Source organism: Scylla paramamosain, chromosome 40 (genome assembly GCF_035594125.1).
Source record: "Scylla paramamosain isolate STU-SP2022 chromosome 40, ASM3559412v1, whole genome shotgun sequence".
Taxonomy (NCBI): Eukaryota; Metazoa; Arthropoda; class Malacostraca; order Decapoda; family Portunidae; genus Scylla; species Scylla paramamosain.
In genome coordinates this window covers 4,503,269-4,520,189 of record NC_087190.1, presented here as the reverse complement: position 1 = coordinate 4,520,189, position 16,921 = coordinate 4,503,269, and the positions used below count along the sequence as shown (strand labels likewise).

Here is a 16,921-nt window from a genome sequence, read left to right as displayed (position 1 = left end):
ATATCAAGGCCACCAGCTACTGGAGGGTCTTGGAAGCCGTGGCGGACAATTAAATTTAAAATGCCCAGTATTCTTGCAATAATGGCACATGGGCTGCATACTTTACCTGGAGGTGCTGTGTTGCATGCTCCCAATCTGCCTACGTCGATGACTGGGTGGAGATTTGTTACCCAGAGGGCTTACTCGCCCAGACTCATTACCAAAGCCACTACTAAAACGTGGACTTCCAGACAAACTGGCGCCTGCTGCGTCTCCAGGCAAACTCTCACTGGCCCCCGCCAGACATCCCACCAATTCAACGAGGCACGGGCCGGTGTGCTAATACGTGGTCATCTGCCCACGTACCTGCCTCCTTCAGGGTTTTAAACCTCTTCTCCCTGAGCAGCGGTACTAGTTCTTTCTCGGCCATAGCTCCATTACCATAAGCTCCTTTAACTCATGGTAGGAATGGCCTGCAATCCATTTTTCAAATGTCTTCTCAACATAGCACACTCGAGGTAGGAGTCAATAGGCTTTTTCTTCCCTCCACGAAATTGCAACCTATACACCTCCGTCCGCAGCTCATAAGCTCTCAGGATGTCAACATTAAACTCTTCATAATCCTCCAGATCTTTAACTGACATCCTGTCGTAAACCTCCAGAGCATTGTCTTTTAACATATTGGCAATAAGGCCAAATGATCTTGGTGAGGTGCCGGGAACTATGCTAAGTTACATGGATCGCACTAAATCATAACTTTTGGTCACACCAGGTAGGCATTGACGGCACACGCAAATGTGAGTGTAGCATCGTTCTGAATGTCCGTCTGTAGCACCAGACTGGTTTACCTTGGCAGTAAGGAGCAAAGGAACGTCTCGGTCCTGTCGAAGATCACGGTGAGTTGTTGCTCCCTTGTGTGGGCGTCTCTGGTGGGGTAAGGGTGAGGTGTTGCCCACGGCTGCAGGAGTGTGGTGAAGTCTGGGGCCCCCCTTCCTCTGGATCTTGTATATGATGCAGATCTGCTACGTTCTGAAGAATATATGGGATAGGGATGGCAGGGGAGCTGCGTTGCCGGGAGATCAGCATGCCTTGGGTTTTGTCCTGGACCAAGTCCAACTGGCACCATCATCCCCATGCGGCGATAATCTCCAGTATCTGGTTTATGAGGGCGACTGTAGTGCGGTGGTCATCGTGTCACGCGGGAACATGAGCGTGTAATCATCCATGTAGCTGTGTGCCTCAGGGATGAGCTGCAGCAAGTCCTAAAGATGTTCCGCAGGAGAGGCCTGAGGATACTTTAATGTGGAACAGCCTTTCACCATCACGAGTAGAGGGATCTGCCTCGGAGACAGTTATGGTGGAGAAAGTCCCCCCCCCTCTCTCTCTCATACTGTGGAGTTTGGTGAAGAAACCGGATCATCACACCTGATCAGAGGCTCCAGCTATGTCCAAGGGGCAAAGAAAGTGCAACGGTCTTTGTTCAGGGATTGGTGTCATAATATGGAAATGTGGAGCAGGAGGTCATTTCCATACATGTTGGAGCGGAGGCCAAATTGTCTGTTGTTGATGAGTCGGTGTTGCTCGTAGAAGGACGTGACATTGCTGCTGGTAATGGCTTCCAGTATCTTGCCAAGGACAAACAAGAGGGATATTGGACTGTAGTTTCTTTGCTTCTTCTGCCGCGCCTTTTCATGAATGGCTGCTACTCCCGTCGCCTTCCTTTGGGAGGACCACTTACCAGTGCTGAGGCAGCGCTGGAATATGGTGGTGATAGCAGTAGCTAGCTGGGCAGGTAGGGAGGGTCTTACATGATTGGTTCAACGACTATTTAACCAATAGAACACATTCATCTAAATTATTGGAACACTCCTCTATACCACGGATATGGAATTCCTAAAGGCAGTGTTCTAGATCTGATTTTATTTTTCTTGTTGAACTCTGCTCTGAGCTTATGAATGATACCCATGAACTCATAAGGCGGCACCTAAAGAAGGTCATCATTGTCACTGTCTGGAGTGGTGTGTCAATGCACTGATTTGCTGGGAAGGGGCAGGAGAGGCTTCCTCTTCGTACAGCACTGGAGCTGCACGGATGGTGTCAAGTTGAGTGCAGTCAATGTCTGTCAGAATACTGACACAGCTGACGTGGCCCAAGTTAAGGCACTGAAGAAAGGAGCATACTCGCTGGTGTTTTCATGTTAGCATTACCCAACTTTGTAGAGTGTACCCAGAGAGTTCTGCTACCAGCTTGTGAATACTGGTTTCCTTTGGCATATCAACGATATGATGTAGGTCGCTAATTATATCTGGCGTTAGAAGAAAAAATAGGAACGGCGCATAATATTTAACGTTATGAAAATCGTTTTCATAAAGAATGTATGAAATTTTCTGTTGGGATTTTTAGAAAAAGACCGCCCATGTATGCTCACTGTAGAAAACAGGGGTAGTTAAATTAAATATCAGTGAAGAAGCGGTTCTGCCGAAGAGTAAGAAAAAAAAAAATTGGTAGGACTGTAATCTGAGTCAGGTACTTGGTCGAAAATTCATAATTTTCAAAACCATGTCCACGAATATAAAAGATTCTGCTGCCAGTAGCCCAGCCACCTGAGTTCCAGTGAAGAAATTAAGGTGAGGCTTGGAAGAATTGATATGTTCCGCAGACCGAAATCCTGATATGAAATTGACATCTTCCACAGATACGAATGCTGCAGAAATCAATATAAATAAAGTTAGAGTGAAAGTATCAAGAAAGTTGTCGTTAACGGCAGAACAACACGAACTGGGGCATTTCAGGGTCTCTTCCCAGATAATATCTTCAAGAATGCTTTTCTGAACATCTTTTCTTTACAATTTAGATTTTAAGGTTACGTAGATATTAAAGTCTTTTTGTTAGTAGTAGTATCTTTTTGTTAGATGTAGCAGGCTGAAGAGTATGGCATTAGAGAACAGGCTGCGACTCTTTTGTGTTACTGAAACGTGAAAAAAATAAAAACACGTATAGACAACATGGGAAGAGTCCGCTAAAAGCTTCATTAATTCCTCACTCATTACCTTATGTACCTTTGAAGTATATATATATATATATATATATATATATATATATATATATATATATATATATATATATATATATATATATATATATATATATATATATATAAAATTTATTTATTGAACAGTGATGAAGTGAAGTGGGGAGGTGTGTCGGACAGCTGCCTCTACCTTTCCGGACTGCACTTCAGAGTGTCGCAATCTCGTGTGCCAAAGAAACACTCCTCGCGGTTAATGGTGGCCTTCATGTGGCTGTACGTTATCATTATCACTACGGGCTACAGTAGCAACTTGACTGCCTTCCTCACCGTGCAACGCAGACCATCAAGCATTGAGACCATCCGCGAGCTTTACGAGTCTAAAATTCCGGTGGTGGGACTTGGGGAGTACTTTAAGTACAATATGATGCAGTCTGTCAACAAGTATGTTCAGGTGAGCCACCGGTAAAGCTATCTTCATGATGAGGTGAGGATTTTGAAAGTTCTTATCTTGTATAATTTGATGTGTTCAGCGACAGCTACAGATTTAGCAAATTCAGAATAACACGATTTCCGGTACGAAACAGTTCGCTCTGATGTCTGAATCAATACATTCTAATGAAGTGAACCTGTGAACTGCTGAAATTTCCTGGAGCTGCATAAATATAAGAGAGAGAGAGAGAGAGAGAGAGAGAGAGAGAGAGAGAGAGAGAGAGAGAGAGAGAGAGAGAGAGAGAGAGAGAGAGAGAGAGAGAGCGCTCGCTTTATTGCAGTTTCGGAACAACATATTAGATATGACAATTTCTAATTTTTTCCCAACCCTTCTTGAAAATACTTTTTGAAATCAACTATATTAAAAATAAATTTTGAGGATTTCACCAATTTCCGTTATTATTTTAGTATTTAAGCCTCATTACTTTATGTACATTGTACTTGATGTCAGTTATATATATATATATATATATATATATATATATATATATATATATATATATATAGAGAGAGAGAGAGAGAGAGAGAGAGAGAGAGAGAGAGAGAGAGAGAGAGAGAGAGAGAGAGAGAGAGAGAGAGAGAGAGAGAGAGAGAGAGAGAGACCGGACAAGGCAAAAAAAAAAAAAAAAAAAAAAAAAAAAAAAAAAAAGCCCACTGAGATACCAGTCACAGAAAAGGGTCCGAAGCGATAGTATAAAATTCAAGGGCAAGTGTCTTGAAACCTCCCTTTTGAAGGAATTCAAGTCATAGGAAAGTGAAAATACAGAAGCAGGCAAGGAGTTCCAGAGTTTAACAGAGAGATGGATGAATGACTGAGGATACTGGTTAACTCTTGCATTAGAGAGGTGGACAGAATAGGGGTGAGAGAAAGAAGAAAGTCTTGTGCAGCGAGACCGCAGGAAGTGGGGAGGCATGCAATTAGCAAGATCAGAAGAACAGTTAGCATAAAATTAGCGGTAGAATAGCTAGAGCGGTAGATAGCTAGAAATGCAACATTGAGGCGATGAAAAAGGGGCTGAAGACAGTCAGCTAGGGGAGAGGAGTTGATGAGACGAAAAGCTTTTGATTCCACCCTGTCTAAAAGAGCGGCATGAGTGGAACTACCAACAGACATGTGAAGCATACTCCATAAATGGACGGATAAGGACCTTGTACAGAGTTAGCAGCTGGGGGTGTGGTGAGAAAAACCGCCGGAGACGTCTCAGAACACCAAAATTTCATAGAAGCTGTTTTAGCTGTTTTAGAGATGATATGTGAAGTTTCCAGTTTAGATTATAAGAAAGGGATAGACCGCGGATGTTCATTATAGAAGGGGGGAATAAATGAGTGTCATTGAAGAGGAGGGGATAGTTGTCTGGAAGGTTGTGTCGAGTTGATAGATGGAGGCATTGAGTTTTTGAGGCTTTGAACAATTCCAAGTTTGCTCTGCCCCAATCAGAAATTTTTAGAGAGATCAGAAGTCAGGAGGTTCTGTGGCTTCCCTGCATGAACTGTTTACTTCCTGAAGGGTTGGACGTCTTGGAAAAGACGTGGAAAAGTGCAGGGTGGTATCATCAGCGTAGAAGTGGACAGGACAAGAAGTTTGGTTTAGAAGATCATTAATGAATAATAGGAAGATTGGGTGATAGGAAAGAACCCTGAGGAACACTACTGTTAATAGATTTAAGAGAAGAACAGCGACCATCTACCACAGCAACAATAGAACGGTCAGAAAGGAAACTTGAGATGAAGTTAGAGAGAGAAGGATAGAAGCCATAGGAGGCTAGTTTGGAAATCACAGCTTTGTGACAGACTCTACCAAAAGCTTTTGATATATCTAAGGCAACAGCAAAATTTTCACCAAAATCGCTAAAAGAGGATGAACAAGACTTAGTAAGGAAAGGCAGATCAATAATAGAGCGGCCTTGACGGAACCTTGACGGAAGAGATAGATGTTTAAGAATCTTCCTGTTGAGGATAGATTCAAAACCTTTAGATAGGCAGGAAGTTAAAACAATAGGACGGTAATCTGAGGCATTAGAACAGTCACCCTTTTTAAGAACAGGATGAATATAGCAAACTTCCAGCAAGAAGGAAAGTTTGACATATAGAGGTGAAAGAGTTTGACTAGGCAGGGTGCAAACAGAGGCGCAGTTTCGGAGAACAATAGGAGACTTCACATCAGGTCCACAAGCCTACCAAGGGTTTAGGCCAGCGAGGGCATGGAAAACATTATTGCGAAGAATTTTAATAGGTAGCATGAGGTAGTCAGAAGATAAAGGAGAGGGAGGAACAAGCCCTGAATTATCCAAAGTAGAGTTTTTAGTAAAGGTTTGAGCGAAGAGTTTAGCTTTAGAGATAGATGTGATAGCATTGGTGCCATCTGGTTGAAATAAAGGAGAGAGAAGAAGCAAAGTTATTGTAGATGTTTTTGGCTAGGTGCCAGAAGTCACGAAATATATATATATATATATATATATATATATATATATATATATATATATATATATATATATATATATATATATATATATATATATAAAATCAAATAAAAAAATTGCAATTAACAATTTAAGAGCCAGGACACATTACAATTTAATTACCCTATTAGATCTGGCATTTAAAGACTTCCCTTTTCTGTTTAATAATAAATGATATGTCCAAGTTGATGATGTGGCTGTGGGCCACTATTGCTAATGCTTTCTTATGTCACCATGAAACTAATTGTATAAATGAATGCCTTAGTGAATTAAAATCTATGTTTTACAGAAGATAAGTTGATCATACCTTTCTTTTTATTCACACACACACACACACACAATATATATATATATATATATATATATATATATATATATATATATATATATATATATATATATATATATATATATATATATATATATCTTTTCATAGACTTCCAACCCTTCAGGAGGTAAACATGTCACGCAGGGAAGCCACAGAACGCCTGACTTCTGATCTTTCTAAAATTTCTGATTGGGGCAGAGCAAACTTGGTATTGTTCAATGCCTCAAAAACTCAATTCCTCCATCTATCAACTCGACACAACCTTCCAGACAACTATCCCCTCTTCTTCAATGACACTCAACTGTCCCCCTCTTCTACACTGAACATCCTCGGTCTGTCCTTTACTTATAATCTGAACTGGAAACTTCACATCTCATCTCTAGCTAAAACAGCTTCTATGAAGTTAGGTGTTCTGAGACGTCTCCGCCAGTTTTTCTCACCCCCCCCAGCTGCTAACTCTGTACAAGGGCCTTATCCGTCCATGTATGGAGTATGCTTCACATGTCTGGGGGGTTCCACTCATACTGCTCTTCTAGACAGGGTGGAATCAAAAGCTTTTCGTCTCATCAACTCCTCTCCTCTAACTGACTGTCTTCAGCCTCTCTCTCACCGCCGCAATGTTGCATATCTAGCTGTCTTCTACCGCTATTTTCATGCTAACTGCTCTTCTGATGTTGCTAACTGCATGCCTCCCCTCCTTCCGCGGCCTCGCTGCACAAGACTTTCTTCTTTCTCTCAACCCTATTCTGTCCACCTCTCTAACGCAAGAGTTAACCAGTATTCTCAATCATTCATCCCTTTCTCTGGTAAACTCTGGAACTCCCTGCCTGCTTCTGTATTTCCACCTTCCTATGACTTGAATTCCTTCAAGAGGGAGGTTTCAAGACACTTATTCATCAATTTTTGACCACTGCTTTGACCCTTTTATGGGACTGGCATTTCAGTGGGCATTTTTTTTATTAGATTTTTGTTGCCCTTGGCCAGTGCCCTTCCTACATAAAAAAAAAAAAAAAATATATATATATATATATATATATATATATATATATATATATATATATATATATATATATATATATATATATATATATATATATATATATATATATTGTTATTCTAGGGCCTAGCTCAGAACTACAGAATCGTGTTCAGCGTCGAGGAACAGGACGCCCTGATAACGCAAGGCATGGGCGTGGGCATCCAGGGTCGCAAGTACCTTCAGTACATCATCAAGAAGGAGTACTCCCCGCGTGGCATCCCCACTGTCAGGATACTCAAGGTTAAGGCCATTGTTTCCTTATCCATGTAACCATTTGTTTATAATATATATATATATATATATATATATTATAATCAAAATAACAACAATAATAATGAAAATAATATTTTATCAGTGTTAATAATAATAGTAATAATAATAATAACAATAATATTAATTTATCATATTACTTTCATTATTAATTTACTTATTAATTTTTCATTAATTTCTTCTATATATTTAACTTTTCTTATCTATTTATTTATCTATTTATTCATATATGTATTTATTTATATATTATTATTTTCTCGTAAATCTTGTGTTGCAGGCTTTGAAGTGTCTCGGTGTAAAGCGAGTAGCAAAACGTCCAGATTTTTATTTTTCAACTTTTTTTTTATTCTTTTTATTTTTAAAACTTTCTCTGCTTTTCTCACCATACGTTTGTTTACGACCGCACGTATAAGCAGTGTGCACATGTTGACTGACTGATACATTTAGGTAATGCGCCGCAACATCGCAGTCATATGGAGCCACTACAAAACTTTAAAAAGCATCAAAGATTGCAGTTTAAAATTATTGATATTAAAAACAAAATCATAGGTATGGTGAAAATGTATGGTGAAAATGCTGAGACAAAAAAAAAAAAAAGAAAAAAAAGTAAACATGAAAAAGGAAATGGGTTGAAGCATCAAACCCTTAAGTGCTTAAAATGGGAGAGTTGATATTTTAATGTATTATTTAATTTAATTTAAAGTGAGGGGGGTACTGACCCAGACCAAGATGTCTGGCATTGTTCGTTACGTACCCAAAACACTGATCCCACTGACCCAGATATCTGGCGTTGTTTGTTATATGTCCAAGACACTGACCCCCACTGACCCAAATATCTGGCGTTGTTCGTTATATGTCCAAGACACTGACCCCACTGACCTAGATATCTGGCGTTGCTCGTTACATGCCCAAGACACTGACCCCACTGACCAGGCCTCAAGACCAAGCGTTGTTCGTTACATGTCTTCCTCACTTGCCTCCATCCCAGTGCAAGGCTAAAATTTCTGCCCAATACTATATTACTGATAAGATAAATAAGAGAACAGTTAAATGGTAATCTATAATTTGTTTAAAAGACCAGCGTTCTCCACAAACATAAGAACCTTATGTTCCGGGGAGAGAGCCCTCTCTCCAAGTATCAGCGACATCTAGAAAGTCCCATCCTTATCGCGGTAACCTAAAAGATATCGGAACCCCACCAGACCGAGACATTCCACTAGAAAGTGTCGCACTGTAAGGGGAACTAAGCAGCCATTACAAAATGGTTTGGTTTCCCGGGACATGAGGTAACCATGGGTTAGACACGTGTGACTCATCCAGAGACGGGCTAGTGCAGTCTCTGAGCGACGCTCCCACACATGGAAACACGTCCACAGGCAGGAAGCAAAAGAAGTAACCTTCCCCATCTTTGTAATGTCAACCAAAGCTTCCCACCTGCTCTGCTAACTGGCATATACTGTCATCCTTATGCTGAAGTGTAACTTGTGAAATGGGATGGGGTTGGAAGGAGCAGCCCGAGTTGTTGCTTCATTAGCCTCTCTGCCTTCTCATTCCTCGGAATTCCAACGTGTGACGGTACCCAACAGAACCTGACGTGGTAACCTCTACAGTGTAAAAGGTAGAGTCACTCAAAAACTGATAAAACAAGTGGGTGAAGAGAAGAGATGCTAAAATGTTGAATAGCAGAAAAAACTGCGGGAGTCGCTAAAAATTGAAAAGGATGGGGTGTGAAGAGTAATAATAATCCTTTAAGCTAGTATAATGGCAGACAGCTCTGTTGTAAAAACTGAAACAATACCGTGGAGGCTACCGACTCGACTGTACGAAGGGAAGATAATACCAAATCCGATCCCTGCATCAGATTTTGAACCATATGTAAATACAGGGACAGTCAGAATGTACAGAACAGTTTTCTAAGAACAGCGCACGGGACTCACAATCCGGTAACAAGTTCTTATTAGGAATAGCAGGACCACAAACAGAAACGTGGGGGAATCGCTAGTAACCAACTCTAGGGAATTGAGAGGGAAATACAGAAAGGGAAGGCACATTTAATGCCACCATAGCAGATGCAACCCTGAAACTGAAAGGTTTAGGGAAACTCGGGCGAAAAACATGTAGATGAAAACGTGAATCGCGGGAGATTGACATACAAGAGACTGCCTCAGGAAGATGTTGGACTCGATACCACCACCTCAAGAAAAAGGACTGGCGACGCAAGTCCAATAGATCCACCAGTAAGCTAGGGATTGGGGATGAGCGGAACGCACCAGTTACCAAGCGAATACCAGTGTGGTGCACCGAATCCAACACACGAAGCCGAGCCTTAATAGCAGATGAATAAATTTCACAACCGTACTCCAATTTAGAAAGAATAAGAGTTCGGTGCAAGAGGAGTAGGGTCTGTCTGTCGACGCCCCAAGAAGTATGAACCAAAACACTAAGAAGTGACAGCGCCTTCATACATGCTGCCTTAATATAACGAGAGGTGGTGGAGGAGGCAGTAGACACCTGCCGAAACGATAATTACTCCCAGTGAGGTCTAAAACACTGTTCAGGGGGTGCTGTGAACTTATCATTAAACCCAGCTGTGACCTCACTGAACGTTTCCCTTTGTGTCTCACAACACAAGGGGGCAGTCACAGCCTGCCCTCTAAAGACAACTCTCTTCCTCCCCACAAAACTACAAGCACCTAATAACACACACACCCTTCACTCAAAAATTTTAAAATCAACATGGCGACTCCTACACCAGCCCCGGAGTCCCCATCTGAGGAGGGGATCATAAATGTCCCCAGGTCGGACTGTCTTTCTGTCGACGACCCTAAGTGTCTTGACACCCCCCTCAACTTTTTTTTCATTAACTTCTGCAACATTCGCGGTCTAAGATCTAATTTTCAATCTGTAGAACACCACCTCTCCTTTTCTAAACCTCATCTTCTTTTCCTCACTTAAACTCAAGTGTCTGAGGCCCCTTTTCTGTTCCCTCCTACTTTGTCTATCCTCATTTTCGATCCAAAGCTGGATGCTGCGTTTATGTGCGCAATGACTTAACCTGCTCTCGTGCCCACGCTCTTGAATCTTCCGAGTTTTCCACCATCTGGCTACGACTAGAGTCACTCTCATACTAAATTTATCTGTGCTGTATACCTCTCACCTAACTCCTCTGACTATAAGAAATTCTTTGACTACTTAACTTCCAAAGTGGAGCACATTCTGACCCTCTTCCCTTTTGCAGAGATCTCCATTCTTGGAGACTTCAATGTTCACCACCAGCTTTGGCTTTCCTCTCCCTTCACTGACCATCCTGGTGAACTAGCCTACAACTTTGCTATCCTCCATGACCTAGAGCAATTGGTGCAACACCATACTCGTATTCCTGACCGTCTTGGAGATACGCCCACCATTCTTGACCTTTTCCTGACCTCTAATCCTTCTGCTTATGCTGTCACCCTTTCTTCTCCGTTGGGCTCCTCCGATCACAATCTCATATCTTTATCTTGTCCTATCGCTCCAATCCCTCCTCAGGATCCCCCTAAGCGAAGGTGCCTCTGGCGTTTTGCCTGTGCTAGTTGGGGGGACCTGAGGAGGTATTTTGCTGATTTTCCTTGGAATGACTACTGCTTCCCTGTCAGAGACCCGTCTTTGTGTGCTGAGCGCATAACAGAGGTGATAATGTCTGGCATGGAGGCGTACATTCCTCACTCTTTTTTTTCGTCCTAAACCTTCTAAACCTTGGTTTAACACAGCTTGTTCTCGTGCTATACATGATAGAGAGGTGGCCCACAAAAGGTACTTAAGCCTTCCATCACCAGAATCTCATGCACTTTAAATTTCTGCCCGGAACCATGCCAAGTCTGTTCTCCAACTAGCCAAAAACTTCTTCATTAACAGAAAATGTCAAAACCTTTCAAGATCTAACTCCCCTCGTGATTTCTGGCATCTAGCCAAAAATATCTCCAATAACTTTGCTTCTTGTTCTTTCCCTCCTCTATTTCAACCAGATGGCACCACTGCTATCACATCTATTTCTAAAGCTGAACTCTTCGCTCAAACCTTTGCTAAAAACTCCACCTTGGACGATTCTGGGCTTGTTCCTCCCTCTCCTCCACCCTCTGACTACTTCATGCCACATATTAAAATTCTTCGCAATGATGTTTTCCATGCCCTCGCTGGCCTAAACTCTCGGAAGGCTTATGGACCTGATGGAGTCCCTGATGGATTCCTCCATCTATCAACTCGACACAACCTTCCAGACAACTATCCCCTCTTCTTCAATGACACTCAACTGTCCCCCTCTTCTACACTGAACATCCTCGGTCTGTCCTTTACTTATAATCTGAACTGGAAACTTCACATCTCATCTCTAGCTAAAACAGCTTCTAGGTGTTCTGAGACGTCTCCGCCAGTTTTTCTCACCCCCCACCACCCCAGCTGCTAACTCTGTACAAGGGCCTTATCCGTCCATGTATGGAGTATGCTTCACATGTCTGGGGGGGTTTCACTCATACTGCTCTTCTAGACAGGGTGGAATCAAAAGCTTTTCGTCTCATCAAATCCTCTCCTCTAACTGACTGTCTTCAGCCTCTCTCTCACCGCCGCAATGTTGCATATCTAGCTGTCTTCTACCGCTATTTTCATGCTAACTGCTCTTCTGATGTTGCTAACTGCATGCCTCCCCTCCTTCCGCGGCCTCGCTGCACAAGACTTTCTTCTTTCTCTCACCCCTATTCTGTGCATCTCTCTAACGCAAGAGTTAACCAGTTTTCTCAATCATTCATCCCTTTCTCTGGTACACTCTGGAACTCCCTGCCTGCTTCTGTATTTCCACCTTCCTATGACTTGAATTCCTTCAAGAGGGAGATTTCAAGACACTTATTCATCAATTTTTGACCACTGCTTTGACCCTTTTATGGGACTGGCATTTCAGTGGGCATATTTTTTTATTGGATTTTTGTTGCCTTGGCCAGTGTCCTTCCTACATTAAAAAAAAAAAAAAAAAAACCCAAGTCAGGCGACTGTCAAATCGACTGTCGACTGTCCCAGGAAACGAGTTTCCTCCACACAAGAGATTCTTGTATCATACAGATACAAGTCTAGGTCAGGGTGAACACTAAAAAAGGCTGAAAAAAAAAAAAAAAAATGCATGGCCACAGTTTTCGAAGCCGAGAAAGGAAATCCCCGAGTTGCGGTCAGCAACTGTCTTAGGGTCTGCCACTGTTCTCTCATTATGGGGAAAAAAAAAAAAAAAAACAGGTGAGGAAAGTGCAGAATGCTTCCCAGATATCTTGCGGACTCTATTAAAGACATTTATGAGCGGAGTGCAAAGTGTGATGGAGGATACATAACCCTTCCAAGACCCTTGCAGAACCCTCTTTAAGGTGCGACTGACTTGTCGAAAAGCCTCCAAACAGTGAATGTCCGCACGATGCCGTCAAAGGCGGGAAAAAGGCAGCACGCTCTTCTCGAACATTAGCTGTACAATCCACACCATGGAACAGAACGTTTAGGAAATTGGCCAGATGTCTTAGAGATGAATTGAAGAGCAGCGGAGTGTAAGACTTAAGTGAAGCATACTGAAGCCTCATCAGTTTCCTATCTCATCTAATGAGAGAGCAGGAGTACCGAGTTACATGAATAGCTGCCAATCCGCCATATCTAGACACCGGGGAGAACATGACAGAGAGAAGCTTCCCTTTGCCAACCTGACTAGGTACCTTTCTTGGGCTGCTTCTTGGTCCTACGTTGCTTGTAGATGCAGAAATCTACGATTGAGCAGTCGGTGTGGGTATAGCTACCCGTTACACGAGTGTCTGAAACTCCTGAAAAGACTGGAGGAACAGGATTCCTCGACAAAGACAGTATGGTATCGATCTTGGAGGAGGACCTATTTGGAAAATGGGCAGAGAACCCCTCTACATCCATATCAGAATTAGATGAATGACTTTGATTAATGACTTCTGTCTCAGGGACATCAGATGCTCCCAAAGGGATCTTTCTCGGGGGGGAATGTCTGTTAAGTCTAGAGACTTAGCAGATCTCTAGGAACGTTTTTGGTGAGAGTGGTAAGGGATCTTGGGGGATTTGTTTGCATATTTCTGCGTAGGCTTGAAAACCTTGGGAGGAGTTCGTGGTTGGGAATCCATGAGGGCGTGGATTTCTACAAGATGAACTCCTGTATGAGGAGTCTGTGACACAGATGAAGATGCAGTGGTGGGCTTTGCTGAAGAAGTAGAGGAGGGCTTGGCTATGATATTATCCAAAAACAGAGGACTTAATGGAGACAGGAACTGAAGAAGCGACATTCTCATGAGAATGAGAAGAAACAACTGATAGCTGAGAAAGTCGGGAAGGTGTTAAGACTGTATTACTTGTAGTAGAAGCAGAACTAGAGTGGAGGGAAGAGGCATATGTCTTCCACCAAGACTTATAAACCGGGAATTAGCCAGCTGTAGGATAGTACTTCTTTCATTGTCGGGAGCGTAGCGGGTGAGCTTCCCTGCAATAGAAGCAATAATGTTCCGACTCGCATTTATGTGTAGGGTGAGTGAAGGGCAGAGCAGTGACCACACCGTGGACGTTGTGTACAGTTCCTCCTTCCTTGACCGAACTCATAACACAAATAGCATTGTAAAGGATGATCAACAAAAGTCTTTACTGAGAGCAAAGGAGAACCAGTCTTAACACGGTCGGGGAGAAAAGAACCATAAAAAGTGAGAATGATCATATTACTATTTTCCCCCGTTCAACATTATCAAGACATAACCGAAGAATGTCATCTGATAATTCGTACAGATCTTGGTTGTAAATACGTCCTTTGCTGTAACTAAACGTCCGGTGTGGCTTGATGGATTCAAAGATTCCATTAGAAGGGCAAAGTAGATGAAGGAGCATCATCACCTGCGTTAAGTCTTTAGCCAGGATCAACACACCTTTACCATGCTTCTTGATGTTATGTGTAGGGAGCACTTCTATCTCCCTTTCTAGATATTCAGCACTGAATAAAGTTACCTCGATCTTCTCTATAATATGCGCCAAACCAATAATGTGTAGGTGGGTGGCGAAGTTTGGGAGCTCGTTCTTTAGAACATTAGGACAGTAATCAGCTACATTGCTTGAGCGAATGACTTCAGCAATTAAATTGTTATCTCTAAGACGCAGAGAATTTATTGCACCAAGAGCTGCTTTGGCAGCTACGTCAGATGTAAATGTCACATAGCACTGATTAGAGGTAATCATTGTCGTATTTCAGATGAAAAGGCCTGAAAACCGAGTGGATAACGCGTTATGACATGAAGGCATAGACAATGATGATCATAAGTGTCAATACAAGAATCAACAACTGACTCAATGGGTCTTCTCCCATGGGAAGCAAAAGCAGGGAGAATAGTATTAGGACCAAAGGCTGATGTCTCGAGAGCTTGGTCGACCGCCCCTCGAGGACCAGATGAATTTTTATATTTATCCATAAGGATATTACAGAGGTAAAATGGCTGCAGGGGGTAAAGAGAACCGCTTACCGGGACTACAAAGGTGGGGTCGAGCGCTGACCACCACGAACGAGGTACCTCGTTCCCATGGAGGCCACTCGTTTTAAAAAAATGGCCCCTCATTATTAGAAAGTTTATCACGACGGAGCTAAGACATCCCCCCCCCCCACAACGCATCCCAGCCCAGACACCCAACCATCCAACACAGGACGACCTCAAAAGGTGGCTCTTCTGGTGAGCGACACTGGTGACCCGTATTGACAGCCTAACTCTAGGAACTTTTTAATTTGGTCCCTCATTGGCGACCCATGCTAGCATGCTCTTCCCCCAATTAGGGCGGAGCAGTGGCCGAAGCCCCCTCTAGCCTTGCTTACCAGCTCATAGGGACATGCAGGTCTCCCCACCACGACAAGACGGTTCCCACTAGTGGGATGTGCACATGTTGAATTGGTTTACTTTTGTAAAGACTCACAGTACTGATGTACACTAAAACCTTTATTTTTTAACTGGAATTTAAAATTTACTTAACTTACAGCTTATATGTGGTAAACAACAATGGTAAGGAGTCTGCATGCTGCACATGATATAAACACATAAAACTTTACAGGATTAGTCAAATGAGCTCTCTAAAACATCAAATATGCTTCGATTCCTATTTTTTCCTTTGCTGTATACACAAAGCGAAGTCATATATATATGTTGATGCAAGAATTTCAACTAATCCCTTACGATAAATTTTGTCTTTTTTAAAACAAAATATGATTCTGGTAAGTTTATGGTTTGACAATGATTTTTTTTGTTCACATTCTGTTATATTAGTATATATATAACACAAATCTTCCAAAGTCCATCCCATTATCATTCACTAATACCTACAGATGATGTTTTTTAGTTAATAGTCAGTAATGATATATTTATCTTCAGCATGACCTGACCTTGTGGATTTTTTATCTTTTCATCACAGAAGGTAGCAATTTCTGTTAAAACTTATAATACCTGATCAAAGCGAAGGTGTAATTTCTTGCCTCCAGGAGTGCTTCATGCCACACAGTCTTGCGTTGGGTCTGCAGGTCCACTCGCCCCTCAAGATGCAGTTTGACAAAGTAGTGAGCATTGTGGTGGAGAGCGGTCTCGTCAACATATGGTTTCAGAAATCTCTCAGCCGCTCCATCAAGGTGGGTGTGAACCTTATTATTCAAGGGGGCGTTCGGAGCCGCTACACTAGTCTAAGTCCAGTAGAGTCACATGCCAGAGACTTATGCAAATACAACACCTACTACTGTTTCATTGCTGTGAGCCTCTGCCTTGGTCAGCTCTACGAAGAATGATTCTGAATTATTATTACTGATTATGAAGTCATTCCTTTCTTTGAGAGAGAGAGAGAGAGAGAGAGAGAGAGAGAGAGAGAGAGAGAGAGAGAGAGAGAGAGAGAGAGAGAGAGAGAGAGAGAGAGAGAGAGAGAGAGACAGGCTTTAATGAAACACCTTCACCTCTGCGGTCATTTCTATGTGAATCCTTCTCTATAAAGCCATTCATGTTATGCAATTTAATACTGGTTTCATTTATCCATGCTTCTGTAAACCTAACAACATCAACACTGATATGTAAATTTTGTACCTAACACAAAATTATGAAGATTCTTTAGAAAACTCGGAACATTTACATGTAGTAAGTGAAATGTTGATATTCACCCATTTCTTTAATTTATCACATCGAAATCATTAATCAATAAAATATTCACTCGATATACTCATACTACCCATACCCATATAAAAGATGGTTTCTGGATCGACATCTGTAATTTAAGTTTCTGTTGCTATATTACCCATTTGTCTA

The 16,921-nt window shown here is 42.0% G+C and overlaps 1 protein-coding gene across 1 annotated transcript in view; it reads left to right on the top strand.

The window, feature by feature from the left end:
* Nucleotides 1–16,413, top strand: part of LOC135092554 (ionotropic receptor 21a-like) — a 32,665-nt gene extending 16,252 nt beyond the window's left edge. Inside the window, exons 6-8 of the mRNA XM_063991170.1 lie at nucleotides 3,158–3,461; nucleotides 7,407–7,565; nucleotides 16,117–16,413. Coding sequence (XP_063847240.1) covers nucleotides 3,158–3,461; nucleotides 7,407–7,565; nucleotides 16,117–16,413 — 760 coding nt within the window. The remainder of the gene's footprint in view (nucleotides 1–3,157; nucleotides 3,462–7,406; nucleotides 7,566–16,116) is intronic.
* Nucleotides 16,414–16,921: the final 508 nt, after the last annotated feature.